This window comes from Perissodus microlepis, chromosome 6 (assembly GCF_051167445.1).
Source record: "Perissodus microlepis isolate ML-2025 ecotype Zambia chromosome 6, ASM5116744v1, whole genome shotgun sequence".
Classification (NCBI taxonomy): domain Eukaryota; kingdom Metazoa; phylum Chordata; class Actinopteri; order Cichliformes; family Cichlidae; genus Perissodus; species Perissodus microlepis.
This window is the reverse complement of record NC_140466.1, coordinates 40,727,990-40,748,859: the sequence shown is the minus strand read 5'-3', so window position 1 is coordinate 40,748,859 and position 20,870 is coordinate 40,727,990. Positions and strand designations below refer to the sequence as shown.

At 41.7% G+C, this 20,870-nt stretch overlaps 1 protein-coding gene across 7 annotated transcripts in view; it reads right to left on the bottom strand.

Annotated features, from left to right (window-relative positions):
* Window positions 1-20,870, bottom strand: part of tenm3 (teneurin transmembrane protein 3) — a 360,038-nt gene that overhangs the window by 41,775 nt on the left and 297,393 nt on the right. For 4 of the 7 annotated variants that reach the window (XM_084932347.1, XM_084932346.1, XM_084932343.1 and 1 more), the window contains 6 exons: window positions 18,392-18,523; window positions 18,141-18,276; window positions 14,926-15,069; window positions 9,608-9,679; window positions 6,939-7,116; window positions 3,950-3,970 (listed from right to left, as the gene is read on the bottom strand). In XM_084932347.1, coding sequence (XP_084788473.1) covers window positions 3,950-3,970; window positions 6,939-7,116; window positions 9,608-9,679; window positions 14,926-15,069; window positions 18,141-18,276; window positions 18,392-18,523 — 683 coding nt within the window. The remainder of the gene's footprint in view (window positions 1-3,949; window positions 3,971-6,938; window positions 7,117-9,607; window positions 9,680-14,925; window positions 15,070-18,140; window positions 18,277-18,391; window positions 18,524-20,870) is intronic. The other 3 variants (XM_084932341.1, XM_084932344.1, XM_084932348.1) reach the window with 1 other exon arrangement.

The window sequence follows — 20,870 nt, the reverse complement described above, 5'->3', positions numbered from 1 at the left end:
AATTCATATCTTCATATTTTTTAGTTGGATGGCGATATACAATATATATCTCGATATTTTTTTTTAAGCCATAAGGTAAGAACAAAAAGAGAGTTCTTTGTCACAGCTGTGTCCCAGATGTCACACAGGCACTTTTATTAACATACAGCATAGATGTACATGAAGAAATTACTCAAAAATAAATTATCAGCATTTATTAAATAATAATGCTCCATAAATAAAAGAAAACAATGTTGTTTTTGTGCATAACAAAGAGCTCACAACTGTGCAGTCAAAATGTAAACTAACAGATGCTGAGCATAATAACAAAGACAGATTTCACAGCTGCTCTATATTCCCAACTTCTACTGCGTGACTGACAGCCTGGAGTTTGAAATCTGCTTCGTAACCGTGTCTCTTAACAGGTGTCATTTATGGTCCTTATACACACACAATACGGTAATATTACGTTGAAGCACAGTAGTATCACTCCACGAGGCTCCGGACTATGGTAGCCGTAACGCTCCGACAATCCATCAAGCGCTGCAGCTCAGTAGCTTAGCAAAGTCGAACTAAAACATTTATTGACAGATTGCTGAGCGCCGTGTATCACATAAAAACGGTTTGCGGTCAGTAAGCACAACCAGAATTCATACATAAGGCGCACTATCGATTTTTGAGAAAATGAAAGGATTTTAGGCCATGCATGCCGTTAGCGCGGTTTGCTCGCTAACACGTTGACGCCGTCCAGCCCCACGCACGGGGCGATCCGCGGTAACTCGTTAACGGAGATTTGCCGTCTCCATCTTGTCGTTGCCTGCAGGTGAAGCGATGGGGGAGGAGGGGGAGTTGTGTTCAGTGCAGGAGAGGCGGGGCCCAGTAACGTTGCATAGAGACAAAAGTGGACGAAAGAGAGGCAAACTTGCGGCTCCACAAGTATAATTATAACGTAACATAGACTATATCGATATAAAGGATATTGTCACATCTTATATCTCGTATGAAAATATATCGATATTTTTAAAAAACTCGATATATCGCCCAGTCCTATGTGCTCCTAATGAGAAGTTGGATGATGTCCTGGGTTATCTCCTCCCAGATCTGGATCAGGGCATCACCAAGCTCCTGGAATGATTAAATGATTTTACAGCCGCTGACATTTAATCTTTATGTAGAAAAACTGGAATAAAACTGAAACGTTCTAAAGATGAAAGGCAACACAAATGACTTCGTCTCTGGTTTCAGGGAGGGCAAAGCAGCTAATGAAACTCATGAATCACCCGTCCTGGTCTGTCTGTCAAAATCTAAAATGAAGTCAGCTTCTTTCCATCGGTCTGACCGACTCTTTATGCTAATTGAAAGCAGTGACATCCTGATGATCTACTGTCACGAAAATGAACCCAGTTTCTCTTCCTTAGCTTCCTTTTTGAAATGTCAGTTTCCATCATTATTATTTGCATTAACACTCACAGTACAGTGTGTAATATGTTACTGTCAAAGCTGACGGGCAGGAAAAAGAAAATAGGAGACAGGAAATAATAAAAGGATAGAGCACAAGTGAAAAGTGCAACGGGCTGTGAACTGATACACCTGTAATAAAAAAACAGAAATCATTTCAATGTTTAAGTGATGTGTTTTCACAAAGTGCCTGATTTTGGGAGCAGTGTGGAATTTGAGTAGTGTGGGCCACGAACTTACCCCCCCACCCCCACATAGGTTAGTTGGTGTTGTGACTTTTCTCCTTTTTTCTCTTATTAATACAGTGACATTGTCATTGCCTTGTGTTAAGACTTGTAAAATAAAGCCCATTAAGCTCTGATTCAGCTCTATTTATTGCTCCCACACCCTCCTCTAGACCTCATAATGGGGACTTAACGATTTGGAAGACACTGAAACAGCTGTGTTAATGGTTCTGATAGATGTGTGTTGCTGCATGGCTGCTTATTGCTTAGCTTTGGTGTATTTGGTAAACTCTCTCGACATGTAGCTCAGTTTCCTTCAGACGCTATTTTTTTATTTTGCCTTTGTTACTTCAGAAGTCATACAGGTGGAGACTTTTCCAGCCTTAGACCAGTAAAGCTTGTGCTGCTCTCCACAAGCTAAGTAGGCTATGGTTTGTTTGGGGAGAGTTGGGGAGAGATTCAGTTGCATTGTTATTCATTGTTTAGCTTGCAATGCTATTAATTTGCTTCTGATCTAAAAGTCTCTTTGTGTTTGGTTGGATGGTTACTTTGCTGGGATCAGCTGTAATTCATTTTGAAAGAGGAGGAAAAATATACTCAAGAACAAGTCAGAGAACCTATTGTGGGTATGGACATGTTGAGGATGCTGGAGAAGTACATTTGAGCTGACTGCTCACTGCAAAAAACAGATGTTAGCATTGACAGGATCAGGGAAAGACAACTTTCATCGATTTTTGGATCATCCAAATTAATATGCAGAACATGTGGTTCATTGTAACAACGTCTTTAATTATAATTTGACAAAGAGCTGCGTGGTATAAAGAGCATCACAGCAGCTCTCACTACCCTCTTGTAAACCTTTCCTTTCTCTCTTGCTGCTCTCCGTCGGTCACAAATCACCCAGACACTCGTCTCCACCCACTCCACCCTGCGTGCTCCGCCTTCTTCTCTTGTGCATTGCTCAGACATCCTCTCACTCTTCATGATTGTGTTAGCAGTCTTGTTAGGTCTAGTCTAGTCTACTCTCTCTCCTAGACCTCTCCATACCTCCACAGGTCACCTGGACCAGCCGCCTCTCCACTCTTACTCCCCTTCATAGCTGCCCTCACTTCCTCCTTACTAATCCTCTGTCCTCCTCTCTCTCATATTCTACAATCATCGGATCCTCATAGTCCTCCTTCATCTTCTCAACAGACTAATGGTAATTTGTCTTTAATCACGTTGCAACACAGTGCCTCTGTTTAGCCAATCAATGCACCAAAAATATAGATGTTTTTAATTTAAAGCAATGTAAAATATTGCATTGTAATTATAATTTATTTATAAATGTCATGATTAAGTATTGTGTAATGTTTTTTTGTAAATAAAAGTTTAAAGTTCCAAACTGTAAAGCAACTCTTTACCACTAGGGGGCAGATAGTGAGTGAGCAAAGTGTCCACCATGGCTTACACACTCACACACACACTCACACACGCCTCGCGCCTTTGAGGCAACTACTACTTTGATTTGCACGTTATGCAAATTAACAGTACAAATGTATCATTATTGTTTTTGCCATTGGGAAGACCAAAGCAGGCAATCCATCCTCTCGAAATCCAAAGTGTAATTAACTAAATATGATCTTATATGAATAATTAGTGTCATACAGATAAGGGAAAAGGAAATGTAATGTTACTATGCCCTACATGGTAACATTTATTGTTAAAGGTAATATGAAGTCAGCATAAAGTATTTCTGTATGTGCACATGTAGCTACACCTTGGATGAATTCAAAGAGGAAGGTGGAGATGTCCCTGAGAAGAGAAGGGATAGAGAAACAAAGCAGAGACAGATATGACGGATATCCACACCGTCTGTACCCGCCCCCCTCGCAAATGCTCTCCTTGCAACCCCTCCTAGGGCCTGCCCCTATTGTGAGGATTGTGTGCTGTTCAGCAGATTGGAGAAGAATAGACTCGATTTCATGTTTACACTTTTTAAAATTAGGAAGTTTAACAACCAAGCAGGATGGAAAAAAAACAAGATGAGTGCGTCTCATTTTGGTGGTAGATGCCAGGACTTCTTCTCTCCCAAATTTTCATTCTCTATTCTCTCTGATGAGAGCGATCATTTTTGTAATCATTCAATCATTCAGTTCCCAGAATACTTTATTTGGTGAGTGAAATGTAAGTGATTGAAATGAGAACAAAAACAAGCAGCAGACCCAAAAACAAAGTAAAATCTGGTGCAAAAACCGATGGTGGAACGAAAAGAAGTTACAGGTTGAAGAAGGATTAGTCACACTTACCTATGCCTGAAATCTTTGTTTCTTTGAAAAAAAAGCCAGAAAACCCAAGAAAGCAGAGAGACACAAGTTAGTTACCAGATTGGTGCTCGGCTGATATTACAAATAACTCTCTAGGGCAGGGGTCCCCAATCCCAGTCCACGAGGGCCGGTGTCCCTGCAGGTTTTAGATGTGTCCTTGATCCATCACAGCTGATTTAAATGGATAAATGACCTGCTCAACATGTCTTCAGTTCTCCAGAGGCCTGGTAATGAACTCATCATGTGATTCAGGTGTGTTGACCCAAGGTGAGATCTAAAACCTGCAGGGACACCGGCCCTCGTGGACTGGGATTGGGGACCCCTGCTCTAGGGGAAAAATACTACAGCATGAGCAACAGTTAGGATGAATTATGGAAATCAGTATGAAAGAGATGTTAGTCTAAAACATGGCTGTTTTCCACTATGTTGTTAGTTCTTCATTAGTTAGCTAACATGAATGTTGGCTAATGTAATTCTATCAGCAGAAACCAACCAACCCAGTGACATCGTGGCACTCAACATGTTCTAAAACTTTAAACACCTGCTTCTTAAGTCCAGACAGTGTTAAACCTGTTTGAATGTAGGGCTCCGTGGTGTAAATTAGCATTACATTATATCATGTTAGCATTGCAATTAGCATTAAATGTAGTATTACATTTCTACATTAAGTACTCTTAAATCAGGTCATTTTGACAAATCACTGGGTCCTGTTTTGTTTTACATCAGCTCATGAATACATTTACAGTTACCAGGCAAAGCTGGATGAAATGGTTTGGCAACGCTTTCTTGAAAAAGGACTGTCAGTTCTGTGGGTTGGGCTGTGTCCAAACTAAGGGGCTACATCCTTCGAAGGCCACGAAGAAGTGCAAGGCTGTTAAACTGGACGGCTGCCTAGCAACATAATAAGCAGCTACAGCTGTGGTGGACGGCATGTTCGATAGAAATACAGAAAATATTTATGTCATATGTTTGACTTTTATCTGAGAAAACTGTTGCTTCATGTGTGTGTGATGTATCTGGGAGAACATTACAACCATGCACTGAGCCAACAATGCTAACTTTAGCTAGCAAACTAGTTTGCTACTGTAGTTCATGAGGCTAGCCTCATTTCATTGTGATGGTGCAAATGTAAAAGGATTATTATATTTTACTGTATATACAGCTTTTTGAAAAAAGAAAAGCAAAGCTCAGTGGTGGTATTTAACTCACCATGTTTAGCATTTCAGTTCAAATTCAAGGTATGTATTTCTATTTCATATCATTTATACCTGTGTGCCCGTCTAACATACCAATATTAATATACAGTGACCACTGCCTGGAAGCTTTAGTTATATTTAAGGGAAATATGCAAAAAAATAAACTAAAAGATTTGATCCTTGCGTGTTTCAGAAAAAATGGAAGACAAACTGATGCAGTAAATATTCTTTTATTGATGAGAAAACTGTGCAATTTAAGATGTTGAAGATATGAGAGCATTAAACAGGCAGGTTTGTGTAAGAGGCTCTAACAGGAGAGATGACACAGAAACATCACATCCTTATAAAATACTGACACACTTTATGAAGGGACAACTTTTCACAGCCCTTTGAACTCTTTATTTAAATGAGCTGCATACGTTTCCCAGTGAAACCAGCACTGTGATAAAAACAATACTTTAACTAAATATGTTCTGGATAAAACAAATTGTTATCAAAGGTGTCCGTGGGTCCCTTTACTGTTCCTTCTTTCCCTGTCAGATCCTGCAGGATAAACAGCAGTGAGTGGTTCCCTGTATGCAGCTGTTACAGTTTGTGTTGGAGATGCAGGAAGCAAATATCGAGAAACTGTTTAAATATTTCCACCAGTCCCTCAGCTACAGAGAACGGCTGTCAGTTCTCCCCCTGTTCTCCTCTGCATCTCTCAGCTGCTGCTGGCTCCTTTTTCTCCTCCTCTTCCTCACACACTGCTCCTGGTGTCAGGGGTGGAGAGCCTCGTCCCGTCTCCTCTCACCTGCTCAGTCTCTCCTGACTCTGGACACTTGCAGAAGGAAATCAACCATGGCAGTTAACAACTAAAGCAAAAAACTTTATCAAATATCTGTCAACGTTCAGATGAAAATTCAGTTTTCTAATAGATTCACATGGACATAGTTTATGTATTTAAATCAGAGAAATAAAAAACTAAGAGAAAATGGAAACAGGACTTACGATCCTGCAGAGTGTTGATCTTTATAACAAGGGTGACGTGCTCAGGTTGTTTGATATAAGCATGAGAAAAACATGAGGAGGACTTCTCCATCTACTGTCAGTCTCATTGTCAGTGTCTCGATACAGGCTGAGATCTCCTCCAACTGTAAACCACAGCGTGGTTGAGTCTGTGTCCTCACCACAGTTCACGGGCCACATGTTTGGTCCCCGCAAACACACTTGGCTTAAAGAGCGAACCGTCTGCTCGGTTTATCCTAAAACCGTTAAGTACGTTGGGCAGCGCCAAGCAGACCCAGCTTCAGTAAAAAAACTAACTAGCCAGAGCTTGTATGACCTGAGCTGCGTTAAGAGGCTGACGTCACGTAACTTAGCCAAAGGTTAGTAGAATTTAACATTTGAAGACTTTTCAATATGCTAACATTTGTTCTGCTGCATATTTCAGTGAGATAAAAACCCAGTACTTACTTTTAAAAGTTTATTTCTGGACCGCTTCACTTCAACTGTTCGCCATTTTCTCCAAACAATGTCTTCAACCTTTGATTTGCAATGAATCCTGGGATAGGGTAGGCCACGAAGGATATACCATCCTTAAAATCTGGGGAAAATGAGGACGCACTTGTGGGCTGCATTTGGAGCCGCCTTGGAATTTGGACAGCCTACAAACGCGGCCTCTGAAGGATGCAGCCTCTGAATTTGGACACAGCCTTTATCTCTGTGAAACCAGGCAATGTATTCTCTGGATTAGGTTTCACTTCCAACAGCAGCAGTGGATCTCCCCTCCTTACCTTAGCTCCATGACACTGGTAACATTCCCAGAGGGAAAGATTCTTCTGATGTAGTTGAAGTCGCCAACAAAAATGCTGCCGTCTGCTCCACATGCCAGAGCCAAGGGCGCCAGCAGCTTGTTGCCCTCTGCCTGCCCATTACAGCTGGGGCACGAGATGCTGCGGCGACGACCGTTTCCTAGGAGAGGAAGTTAAAATTCACTTTTCCATATGTGAACCAGTAGCTGGTTAAAATCCAGTTGGGGTGGTTTCACTAATTTCCAAGAGAACAGCTTTTTATAATAGAAACAGCGAAGAAAAGCAGTCTGCAGTACATGTGTGTGATTCCTGTGTAGTTATCTGTGAAATGGAACAGAACAACACTTTTCTAGTCTTACTGACTACTTAAAACATTTTTTACACTACAAGCCATTTTTAACCTTCCAGTCAAACAAAGCACTCCTGCCCCACATCCATGACCAGTTTAGAATCATCAGTTAATCCTAACATCCATGTCTTTGGAAAGTCATTGATTTTCATTCCGGTGGAAGCCGGAGTATGAGGAGGAATACTGATGGCCACAGATGGGATATGAAACAGGAGCCCTTTTTGCTGTGAGGAGATGCTAACCAGCGCATCACCATGCTGCCACCATGTGGCTCGAGGAACTCATGCATCACAGCAACTAGTTTACAAAAACTTATTATTGTATTCAGGTTGACTCGAAGGTGGCAACTATGTTTTTACTGCAACATGTGCTTCATTGAACTGATTATCCTAAACCTTTATATTTAAACCTCTAATGACCAGTTTACATTTATTTGGGATTTTCTTTAATCTACATGGAGTGAAAAATATATAAATTGACTCAGATAAATACACAAATCTATTAACCCTTTAAGACCTACCATAGAACCAAGTCCGCCAGAGCTTATATTATATTTTTACATGCTGTGGAGCCATTTTTGGGAGCATTTCAAGTTGCTATACATCAATACAACCATTATAGCCCAAATTTTAATAATATGTCTGCATTAAGTGCATAGTAATTACATAAATTGCAAAAAAGTGCAATAAACTACAAAAAAATTGAAAATCATTTTTGTTTTTTTAACATATATTTCTAGTTAGAGAAATTTGAGAGGCTTATCCCTCAAAACTGTAAATACAAAAAAGTTGCACAAAATAGTTTCCCACCACAGGAAATTTATTTTGAGTGTCTTCATAGTTTTATTTTTGAAATACACCAATTTTCATACACTGCAGGAAAAACGAAAATAAATATTATAATGCAAATTTGCAAAAAAGCAGCATATGCATCAAAATAAACTATTTCCAGCAGTGCAATATGAGTCCTAAGCATCCCAGAAACGACACAGAAAGTCATAAACTCAAATATAACTTTTAAAAACACCAGTATAGGCTCATAAGGCCCTGATGGTAAAAAACTACATTTCCGCAAAATGACATCACTTCCGGTTTCAGCAGGTCATGGCGGACATGCCATAATTCCCGCTGATGGATGTAGGAAGTGTTACAAACAGCTGATCGGATCGGCAAAGCCTGTTTCTGGAATATTATGTTTTTGTTGCTGCAAGTGCTTTTTATGCAGTTTTTGCAAAGCTATGTGTGGAAGGAAACTGTGACCGAGGACAAGCTGATGGCATAAGATGTAAGTACAACTCCTCTGGTTTCATATGCAAAAAAAATTATTGCGCTAGCTTACGTGGTTGCAGAGCTACCGGGATTTAAAAATAGTTACGCAAACCGGAGCGTGCCCGCTCCGACCGGCTTTAAAGGGTTAATATGTTTTTCTGAAGGTTCTACCATGAATTCTATTGAAAAGGCCGTTGCCTATTAACTTTTCATTAGTGACATCCGGTACTTGTCAGCATAAAAAGATTTGTTTCACCTTGGACTGACAAACACATAACAATGGGAAAGTCCAGAAAACTTAAAGTTCAGGATGAGAATCATACACTGGCAGCATTGTGAAGCTCTACTGAAGTAATTTCTAAACAACTACACATACAACTGAGGCAGCATCATCCTCTAGGACTGTTTTGCTGCCAGTGGTACGGGTGTATTACACAAAAGTGGACAAAATATTGGACAAGTACTAAATCCTTCAACTTGACTGCAAATCAACAACTGGAAGTCTGAAAATACAAACATGAAAACAGGTTTTGTAATAAAGCAGTTCATGTATCCAAAGCTGTGACCTCAGTACTACTGACATTTGTAACGACAGCTCTGTGACAGAAAATCAACTCATTTAGATCAACCAGTTATGTCAGTTATGTCAAGAGTGGTCAAACATCCAGGTGTAACTATGCCATCAGCTTGCTGCTGAGTACTAACGGTGTCAGGTCAAAGTGCAACGTGCTGAGGGAGGTTTGATCAAATATCAGTGATTGTGTACGTATATGTTCCAGCTTTGACGTTCTGTGGAGAAGTGCTGTACAATCATTCCATCAAGATAAACAAAATCCTTTCAAAGACTTAATTCAAAAGAAATGACCATGAAACCATGATGAGTTACGTAAACCTCTGACCACAAATGTATGTAACAGACAACAATTAAAGTACAGGCCACCTTTAAAGGAAATGTGCAGTCAGCATGCAGTGACCAGCACTGATTATGTGTGTGCATGCTCAAACACACTGGGAAGCTTTTATTCTATACTTACCCATGATGCTGTTGATGACAGGTGGCTGCTGGGAAATGAAGACATTCTCACCGCTGCCTTTGTACAGTATCCCTGGAAACGAGATGGAGAAAGCATTGAAGGAAAGTGTCTGTGTATAAATACAGGGAGGCTGCAATCAGCTGGTTCATCTATCAGACTCATATAAAATAAGACCTTCAGTCACCTGTTAAGTTCATGTACTATTTTTACAGTACTGTCCAAATAAAGTTAAACTAAAACTTCTATAAATCGACCCAGTCGTGTCTGAACTTTGGTAGCCAGCGCCTGAGGCACACAATTTTAAGGGAGAACATTGTTTAAACTGAGGTGTAATATTTTAGGTTGGTAGAAACAATGAAGGATGACAGAGGAGAGAAGCAGAGTAAGAACGATGAGGGGTAGGTCGGCTGGCAAGGTTGATGAGGAAAGATGAAAAGATCAACAGAGGAGAGATGCACTTGTTCTTCAAAGTAAGACATCAAAGTCGCCTCCTGTGGTGAACTGAATTATTAAAACTGCCACTTTCTTGGAACCCAGTTCATCTTATCTTTCTTTCTTATTTTATGCTTGGACGCAAAGCAAACAGAGATTTTTAAAAAAGACAGGCTTCATTTGATGGACGTGGAGCGTAGATATAGTTAGTAGGGCTGCGCCATATCATACCGTTCACGGTAACACCGGTGAACAGTATTACTGTGGGCAATGTTGGGCAACGATAAGAAAATGAAATATGGCGATAGAATATGGGTAAAACGCGCAGGCGCAGTGCCTTTGTTTACATACGCACATGGCGGCGACGGAGAATGAGAAGAGCGAAAGTGGATCGTTGAATGAAACGATGAACCAGAACTGGTTTGTAAAAATGCTGCAGCTTCACTGGTGTGGAACTGGTTTAGCTTTCGTCCGTCAGATACACAACAAAGCACTATTTTTGGTAGAGCATGCTAGCGGGCCGTCGTTATTACCGTGTTGTTTGGAAAATACGGCACACTTAAAATCAATCCTTTGATTTTTCTGAAAGTCGACAGAGCCCCTTATAATCCCGTGAGCCTTATGTATGAACTCTGGTTGTGTTTACTGACCTCGAAACGATTTTATGTACACGGCGCTCGAAAATCTGTCAAATATTTCAGTACGACTTTGCTGAGCTACGAAGCCGCACCGCTTGATGGATTGTCGGAGCATTACGGCTATCGTAGGCGGAGCCTCGTGGAGTGATACGTACTGTGCTTCAACATAATGTTACCGTATTGTGTGTGTATAACCTCTTTTTAAGTTTTGTGGATGTTATACATGGTTATGCTGAGGATGTGTCGGCCAGTTTCCACTGGAAATGCCTTTTGGTTAAACTGTCAGCGAGGAATTTGCATTTGCACTGTTACATTTTTATACAACTTTAATGCACATAAAAAACAGCTGCTTGTTTAAGTGAAAATACATTGATTTTTTTTTTTTTTTGCACTAATAAAGTTGTGGAGTTGTAAAGTATTTTGTCTCGTGTCAGTTATATCGTTATTGCAAATGTATATCGTGATAAATATTTTGGGTCATATCGCCCTGCTCTACATACAGTGTCTAGTTTCTTACTTTTTGGCAAATCTGTCAAATTTTAATAGAAGACAAAGAGAACCAGAGAAAATACAAAATGCAGTTTTTAAATGGTTTTTTAGTTTATTAATGCAAAAACGAACTAAGCCTACCTGGCCCTATGTGGGGAAGTAATTGCCCCCTAAACCTAATAACTGGTTGTGTCACAGTGCGGACCCACACGCAGACAAACAGAGGAACAGACGGTGGTTTAAACTGAAAGAGAGTCTTTATTTGATGGCTGTACAAAATACTTCAAAGCAACAAACTAAGGGAGGAAGTGAAAACGCTAACAAAAACTTTGAGAAGCTAAACAAAAGAACACAGAAGAAACGTAGGCGATGAAACACAGGCGAACCGATCAATATTCATAATCACAAATCACTAGACTCCGTACCATGACACGCTGTGTCACTCTTAGCAGCAACAACTACAAACACTACAGAAAAACAAACAAACACAAAAACAGCTTTCCTTTATGAAAACCCAACTAAACCCCGAATGATAAGAATGGGATCCAAAAACTGGAATTACATCTTTCTAATAGGAAAAACTACCCACAAACTAATTCCTGTGCAGTTTGACGCTTCTTTAAGGAAAACGTGACTTCTTTAGAGAATAAAAAATTCTCAATTTTGGATATAAGTGGTATCAAAACATACCAATTGTGCTGCTTGTCTGCAATGCACAGCTTAACTTTTCTGCCCTTGAATTACTATTACAGTTACGTTTATACTACTTTATTACTCAAAATATTTGAACCATTCCTTTAGGACAACAACTACAAGACACCATAAAAACTCACTCAAAAAGCATCTGTAGACCCAGCAGTCTTAGCTGATTATAGGCCAATCTCCAACCTTCCTTTCATATCAAACATCCTTGAAAGAGTAGTTGTTTCAGCTAACAGATCATCTGCAGAGGAATGGCTTATCTAATAAATGGAGATTTTAATATTGCAGGTTAATTTCCATTGCCATTTTAAGAAGGTGGCGTGTGTCGACCCTTCAAATGTCAAGAAATCCCGGCCAGCTGTTACTCCAGCTGTTACTCCAGGCTAGGTGGCTAATGCACTTCACCTCTGTCCTCCACACTATAAAAGATGGCTCAAATTAACTTCTCGGTTTCTCTCTTCGGTGATGTTTCTGTCTTGGTTGGTTTAATAAATGCTGAACTTCTTCTGTGGACTCCCTCCTTCTCACCTACTCTGAGGCAGTTTGTCAGGTATGTATGTGTGTGTATCCGAGTAGACACACCTGTGTCATCAAGTTCCAAATCATAGATGACTTTTTTTGAGTTACCACATTCTGAAGATCTTCGAAAAACTTGACCTTCAACCTTGATCTAAAAGTTGAAGTCACTGAAATTTGAACTCGTCTGATATGTTTAGTAGATGGTATCAATCGAGCTTTCCGTCGCATCTTTCTCGACTTGGATGTCTATATCGCCCCCGCGACCACCTGCCCGCCCGGCAGGTTGATGACAACACCCCATCAGTCATTTACGGCTAAGGGATGAATAATCTCTTACAAACAGATTAATCCAAAATAAGACAAATCTGGATGGATCAACTTAAGACACACAACTCCTGTACATCATGCTTTATTCATGTTCTCAGCTTGAGGTTGTTTCTAGTTTCTTTATATACAACAGTATCATTATCACTCTGTTATATATGATCACACACACAGGGGATGACATTTGAGTTCACCTTTCATAATATCACCTTTCTTTGACAAATACAGTCTTCCACTGTTTACCATATGCACTTACACTGTTGACAAGGAAAACGGTGCATTAATGTTAGTTTATGTAACCACTTAATGTTTAATGTAGACTGTAAACTGCAAATATTAACAGAATTCACTGATTTGAAAATCATTTAACTGCAAATAGCACAAAGACAAGAATTCAGGTGAAGTCATATTGCTTTGTTTTTAACTAAATGATCAGACCGTCATGATCCGGAGGTACGTCTGGAAAACTCATTCAGGCACCTGAGCTCCTTGGTCTCCATCCCTGGGCGGAGCCATTAGCTCTCCTGCAGAAGCTGATTCTGGGTAATCGGGTTGAGGATTTAAGCTCTACGCAGAATGTCCTTCACCGCCAGTTTGTCAACGACCTCAGGTTGGTATCAGCTCCAAGTTTTCAGGCTCTTGTTTTTTCTGTTTTCCTATGCCACAGTTCACCTGGACCTTCCTTGCCGCTTACCTTCAGCTTCAGCTCTTCTCGGACTACCTCTCCATTCTGGAAAATACCGCGAACCTCACCTGCCTGCCCTCCTATCACCACCCCGCAGTGGGACTCAGTCTTTGCCATTACTCACCTGGATTCTCACCGCCTGTCCCTCAAAGCCAAACTCACCCTGGCTACAAGTAAGTCCCATCAGTCGTACTCCACTTCCCCAAGTGTCCTTCGCCTCGCCACCTTCCTAACCCCGTTCTCTTCTCTTCTCAGACGTACCCACTTCGTTCCAGTTGCACCTGTTAAGTCCCAGTTTTCCCTTACTGACCCACGGCCACGTTGCTACGCCACCCACGCCCTCCTCTACTAACACTTTGCTACGAATTACACTCTGTTGTCTTATATAAACACTGTAAAACGTGCTCGCCGTCTCTGTTGTGGTTCTAGGCGTTTGAGTCCATTTTTGCAATCGGCCTGCGCCGCTGTGACACACACTGGCACCAGAATAGAGTCATAACCTTAATGCAGGTATGAGGACCTGTCAGGTCATTGTACTAATGTTCAGTTGAATATGAGGCTTTGGTTCAAATGACTGTCACATGCTCATGTCTGCTGTCATATAGTCTGTGATCCATTTATAACTCGGTTTCTTATGTTTACTCAATCTAAGAGTCATCATATGAACCATGGGAGCATTCCTCATTGGCAGGGCTTCGTCAGTATTCACTAAACAAGTGTGCTTCGTGCAAATATAATATAAATATTACCCATTCCAACAGCACATCTACAGCTGAACTATGAATAAAACACTGGAGCAGTGTTGGATTCTCAGACAAATAATTATTCCTGCAGTGTGTTTGGTCTCAAAGAGACTGCACTGCAGTTCTGTCCCTCCAGATTCAGAGTCACACCCACGGAGAGCAGAACACATGTTGTCAGATATCACAAATCACACTTGCTAATAGACACACTCTTTTTCATACACACACATATACACTGAATGGGGGGAGGAGGTGTTGAAAGCCCAGGAGGACTGCAAGGAGAGAAGGTGAAAAGCAATGTGATGGATAGGGCGACAGACAGAGCTCAGCGAGGGAGCTGCTGGAGAGGGGTGAAGGGTAGAAGGATGAAAAGCCTTTAAAATGTATTTTATAAACATGTGCTTTAAGGGATCGTTGCATCTTAACAAGACAAATTCAGCACAAAGCTACAAAAATGTGGCTGGCTAATGCTGCTGTCTACTCATTTGGACTTTGCATGCATCATATTCAAACCAGTCCATTAAAAGCATAGACAGCCGACAGCCCAGCGCAACCGCTGCCTTCATTACAAATGATCAGATCTGATTGGTGAGTAGCGAGTAAGAAAGGCAAAATTAGCGACTCCAAATTCCAACAAATGATTTTCCCCTACTCTCTTGACTAAAGCCTGCATGAACAACATTAATATTAGTAGGACTGTTTTCTTTTGCAGTGTGGAGATGATTTCAGTATTGTCACATATTGCTGTGTATAGTTCAGTAACGCTGAATATAACGTACAACCTACCATTCTGTACGTCCAGGATGTGATGCTTATCCAGTGTCCATCCTCCCACGTTGGAAGCATCCAACTCATAGCCCTGTAGAATAGCCGTCCTCTTCTCCCACAGGATGAGATCCAGACAGGACTCGTATTCAAAACCTACGGACACTGGTAGACACAGAGTTTCAGGTAAGTCCACATATTTAATCCTTCCCTTTGTACATTTTCAAACCAAACAGGAAGGCCTGTGCAATTCTGAACAAAGAACCCAGGTCTATACACGGGCCTGTGACACGAGCACCCACCACACCACAGTGACCCTCACATTTGTTTGCTTTTGCAACATGCAGTCACTCCTGATGTCGGTTCACTGAGAGCCTTCATTTTTACACACACACACACACACACACACACACACACACACACACACACACACACACACACACACACACACACACACACACACACACACACACACACACACACACACACACACACACACACACACACCAAGTGCATTTTCCACCATCTCCATTGTATGAACTATTAGCCACTACAGCTGAGTATGTATAGAAAGCTTTTTGGTGCTACTTCCTTAGCACCATCACGTGCTATGATATTGCACATTTGAAATACAAGACTGGTGCCAGAGCCTCTGTAACATCAACTTTCAGTATATTCAGATACACTATCAGTCAAAAGTTTGGACACAGCCTCTCATTTAAAGTTTTTCTTTATTTTCTATGTGATTGTAGATTCCCACTGAAGGCATCAAAACTATGAATGAACACATACATGATTATGTAGTAAACAAAAAAAAACATGTTTTATATTTTAGATTCTTCCAATTATCCATCCTTTGCTTTGATTCCTGCTTTGCTCACTCCTGGCATCCTCTCCATGAGCTTCATGAGGTCGTCGCTTGAAATGGTTTCCAACAGTCGTGAAGGAGTTCCCAGAGATGCTGAGCACCTGTTGGCCTGTTTGCCTTCACTCTGCGGTCCAGCTCATCCCAAACCATCTCAGTTGGGTTAAGGTCAGGTGACTGTGGAGGCCAGGCCACATAAATCACCAACAGTGTCATCAGGAAAGCCCCCCCACACCATCGCACCTCCTCCTCCATGCTTCACAGTGAGAACCATGCATGTAGAGACCATCAGTTCATTTATTCTGCCCAAAGACACAGCAGGTGGAACCAAAGATCTGAAATGTGGACTCATCAGACCAAAGCACAGATTTCCACTGGTCTAATGTCCACTCCTTGTGTTTCTGGGCCCAAATAAATCTCTTCTGCGTGTTGCTTTTCCTCAGTAGTGGTTTCTTAGCAGCTATTTGAACATAATAATGTAGCTGCCATCACCAGTGTGTGAATGTGTGTGTGAATGGGTGGATGACTGACTGTAGTGTAAAGCGCTTGATTTTAGCAATTTTCCAGACGGACCGACCTTCAGTCTTTACAGTAATGATGGGCTGTTGTTTCTCTTTGCTCAGCTGACTGGTTCTTGCCATACTATGAATTCTAACAGTTGTCAAATAGAGCTGTCAGCTGTGAACCAACCTGACTGCTGCACAACACAACTGATGGTCCCAACTCCATTTAGAAGGCAAGAAACTCCACCAATGAACCCTGACAGGCACACCTGTGAAGTGAAACCATTTCAAGAGACTACATCATGAAGCTCGTTGAGAGAAGGCCGAGGGTTTGCAGCGCTGTAAACAAAGCAAAGAGTGGAAGCTAAAATATAAGACATATTTAGACTTATACATCAATTTTTAATAAAGAAAAAACATTAAATCAAAAGATGTGTCCAGTGATTAGAGTTGGTTCGACTCCCGACCAGGACGGGGCGTCTGTATCCAGTAAGCGGCTCTAGGCAAGACAAGCCCTCCCCGATGCTAACCAAGCCTACCTTGGACATGAGTGAGAGACATAAAAATGAAGCTATACCGACTAAGACGTTGCCAAGATTAACAAGGTCTGCATCAGTTGTTGAGGAAACAGGACATACTGATGAGAAACGGGCTACTGGAACAAGATAGCATAAGTGGGCAAGAGATGAAAATAGGGCACTGTTGGAATGCTACTATGCAAGTAATCCCAGCAGTAGGGGTTACATGCACAGGATGAGGGACCCAGAGTGACAGCGAAACAACTAGTAACAACTCCTCTACATGGATGGCATCAAGCTGTATGCCAAGCATGAACGAGACATTGATTCACTGATATACAGCAACAACACTGTAATGTCAGTCGGACTGGAGAAGTGTAGTAGTCAGGTAGTCAGAACCGAGGGGATCGAACTACCAGATGTCAACATTGCAGACATCGAGGACAGCTACAAGTACCTGGGAATCCCACGAGTAAATGGGAACCATGAAGAGGCCGCTAGGAAAGCTGCAACCACCAAGTACCTGTAGAGGGTCAGGCAAGTCCTGAGGAGTCAGCTGAATAAGAAGAACAAGATCCGGGCTATCAACACCTACGCCCTGCCCGTGATCAGGTACCCTGCTGGGATAATAAGCTGGCCAAAGGAGGCGATGGAAGCCACTGACATCTAAGACGAGGAAGCTCCTGACCACAAGTCCAGCACCCTGAGACTGTACACTCGGCAGAAGGAAGGAGGCTGGAGACTAGTGAGTGTCAGTACCACGGTCCAGGTGAGACAGCGAAGGCAACGATGGCATCTGGATTTATATTTAAGATGGAGGAGTTCGTATGGCCAAGCCATTTAGTTTTGTCCCCTGAGCAACAGGTGGAACTTCAAGTTCTCATAGAAAGAGCTCCTTGTTGATATCGCTGTTGTTGGTGGTTCTTAACTCAGAAAAGTAAAACAGTAACATTTAAAAAAATGTTTTTAAAAATTAAAAGTTTTGGTGCTTTAGACGTGTGTCTAAAGCACCAAAACTTTTAATTTTAGATGATGGAAAAAAACAAGCCTCTGCATTTATGAGTGAAAAGAGAATATTACATGTTGTAAGTTTCAAAACACTTTTAAGAAACTAACAAATTAACATACAACTTCAGATAAACAATTTAAGGAAGATTTTCAGGCAGACTAAAGAAAAAGATGAGATTGTTAGAAAAGTGTCTGCAAATGTGATTACACTAATGCTGTTTCATGCAGAGTGTGGCAGTGACACTGTTTAAAGCCCTATATGTGATGCTGAGGATTTTTCAGATACCAACCCTTATAGCAAATGCCCAAAACTGCCTGTATTTTCTATTTGTACAAACTTACCGACTGCCTCTGATAGTCCATAGACACGCTGGCCATAGGCATCTGTCTTGTCCCAGATGAATGTGTATGACAGATTTGGTTGTGCAGGGAACCATTTTTGGAAGAGGCGGCCCACCACTGCCACCATCAGGTGAACCTGGATTGACAGGAAAGGGTTAACTTCATGATACTGATTAATTCACAGAAAACAGTAACGGTAGGCATTTGTCTTAGCTGTAACTTGAAATGCTGGGAAATATCACTTATCACACCTTCATCAAATTGAAAGGTATTGATGTCTGCGTCATGGTGACTTTCAGCACTGGTTTATATCCTGCTGCTCTGGAGCTAAGGTAGATCAAGTTTAGATCACTGCCAGGTATCGATGTCTGTTCTTGTAGAACCTACAGAAGGAAACGAAACACACCAGACACATCAGTACCCACGGTTCCAAATGGTAAATGGCCTGTATTTGTATAGCGCTTCACTTAGTCCCTATGGACCCCAAAGCGCTTTAGCACTACATTCACGACGACCGAGACCGTTGGAGCCCGGGCTCGAACCGACAACCTTCCGATTACAAGATGCCCCATTTCAAAACTCTATTTCAATCTATTTTCCAACTCTAAGTGGTTCACAGTACTGGACAAGCTAGATTTATTTTCATTTATATGTGTGAATGACATAGGGCAGCACGGTGGCACGGTGGTTAGCACTGTTGCCGCACGGCAAGAAGGTCCTGAGTTCAATTCCACCATCAGGCCGGGGTCTTTCTGTGTGGAGTTTGCATGTTCTCCCCGTGTTTGCGTGGGTTCCCTCCAGGTACTCCGGCTTCCTCCTACCGTCCAAAGACATGCAGCTTGTGGGGATAGGTTAATTGGATAATCCAAATTGCCCATAGAAGTGAATGTGCGAGTGAATGTGAGTGCGAATGGTTGTCTGTCCCTGTGTGTTGGCCCTGCGACAGACTGGCGACCTGTCCAGGGTGTACCCCGCCTCTCGCCCTATGACAGCTGGGATAGGCTCCAGCGCCCTGAAAAGGATAAGTGGAAGTGGATGGATGGATGGATGGATGTGTGAATGACCAGAAAAGTGTGTACTAATGCAACTGCTGTAAATGAAATGCTATTCAGTTTACCTAGAACTATAAAAAATAAAAATAAATGAAGCTTCAATACGGTCGATCGCCAAAGGTGGATCTCACGCACAAAGACATAAAACAGATCATAACGATACTTCTGTGACCTTTCTGATAGCCAAAGTGAGCCAACTGTGTGTTCAATGATGGCTGTCCACAGTGAAAAGAGATGGCCTCTTTTACTCCTTCTTCAAACCACCTGTCTCCTCTGTCCCTTTGAAATAGGGTAGATGTGGTTAGAGTGATGATATCAGCTGTGTTGGCCAGCCTTCCCTGGCACTGTCCATTGAAACCACTGCTTTACCCGTCCCCTGCAGCTGAGCCACAAACCACACTCCACCACATTCCTGATGCAAACTGAAGTGCTGTACTAAGCGCAAAATTGCTGTCAATGCCAAGTGCGCCAGACCCACAATAAACTTTCAGAGGAGTGACTCAGGAGACTACCAATGAGAGGGAAGAATGCCACTGATTGACATATGAGCTGCTAGAGCTTCACCCAGGCAACCAGAACCAACAATCACAGTCCCAGTGTGCATGCAACTTAAAAGCCCAGTACAATTGACAGCCATGCATATTCATGCCATAATTCTGCTCCCTTCACTTTCTTCATGTTCTTTATTTATTCATTTTTTTCTTCCTAACATCCTTGTACAGGTTCAGCTTGGTTTCATCAGTCCAAACATTTTTCTGCCAAAGTCTTTCAGTTGTTTTCTGGCAAAATCTAATCTTGTCTTTTTGTTCTTGTTGTGTAACCAGTGGTTTGCACCTTGCTATAAAGCCTCTGTTTTAGACTTTGGTGTTCTCGACTAGGTTTTATGTTGTGAACGTTTAATTTAGAAACCCAGGAAACAATTCTGCAAATCCTCTTTCACTTGCATCAACGTACATTTGGACCTCAAACTGGGAGCGAGCAGCTACTAAATAAACGTTTAACACACTGAATCAGTTCCAGATATTTTATCTGCTTAATTTGTCAGACAATAATCAGGACATAGGCATGTCGCCTGGGCATGCCGCTGCTTGTCAGTGAACTGTCGTTGTTATTTATAGTTGGTTACACAGCTTTGTGTATGTATGTGTAATGTGTATATATAGACACGTGTGTGTGTGTGTGTGTGTGTGTGTGCGTGCGTGTGTGTGTGTGTGTTTTACATTGCTATGCTTGAGAGCCACCATCTACCGGAACCAAATTCCCTGTATGTGTCTGCACATATACTTGGCCAATATACACGATTCTGATTCTGAACTGTCCATTTACCTTGGAGATTCTCAATATGAGATTATGTATAATAAATTCCATTATTAATGAACAGTTAATGCACAAAGTGGTTCTCAAACAGCATGGCACGCCCCACTGCTGGGGTGCAGAGCTCTGACAGGTGGGGTGCAGGTTACCTGGCAGAAAAGTCATGCGGAACTACTGTTTACCATCGGAATCACTTCTATAGCGGAAAGAAGGAATTTGCAGCAGTTACGTTAATAATATGCGCATCTGCTGAAAAGCTGCAGGCGTGTGGACGTTGACAGCCGCAATAAAGAAGTGTACTGAAAAGTGCGAACGGGTCTGTCGCGCATCGTTTGCAGTGATGCTGAAACCCAGGACTGGGGCA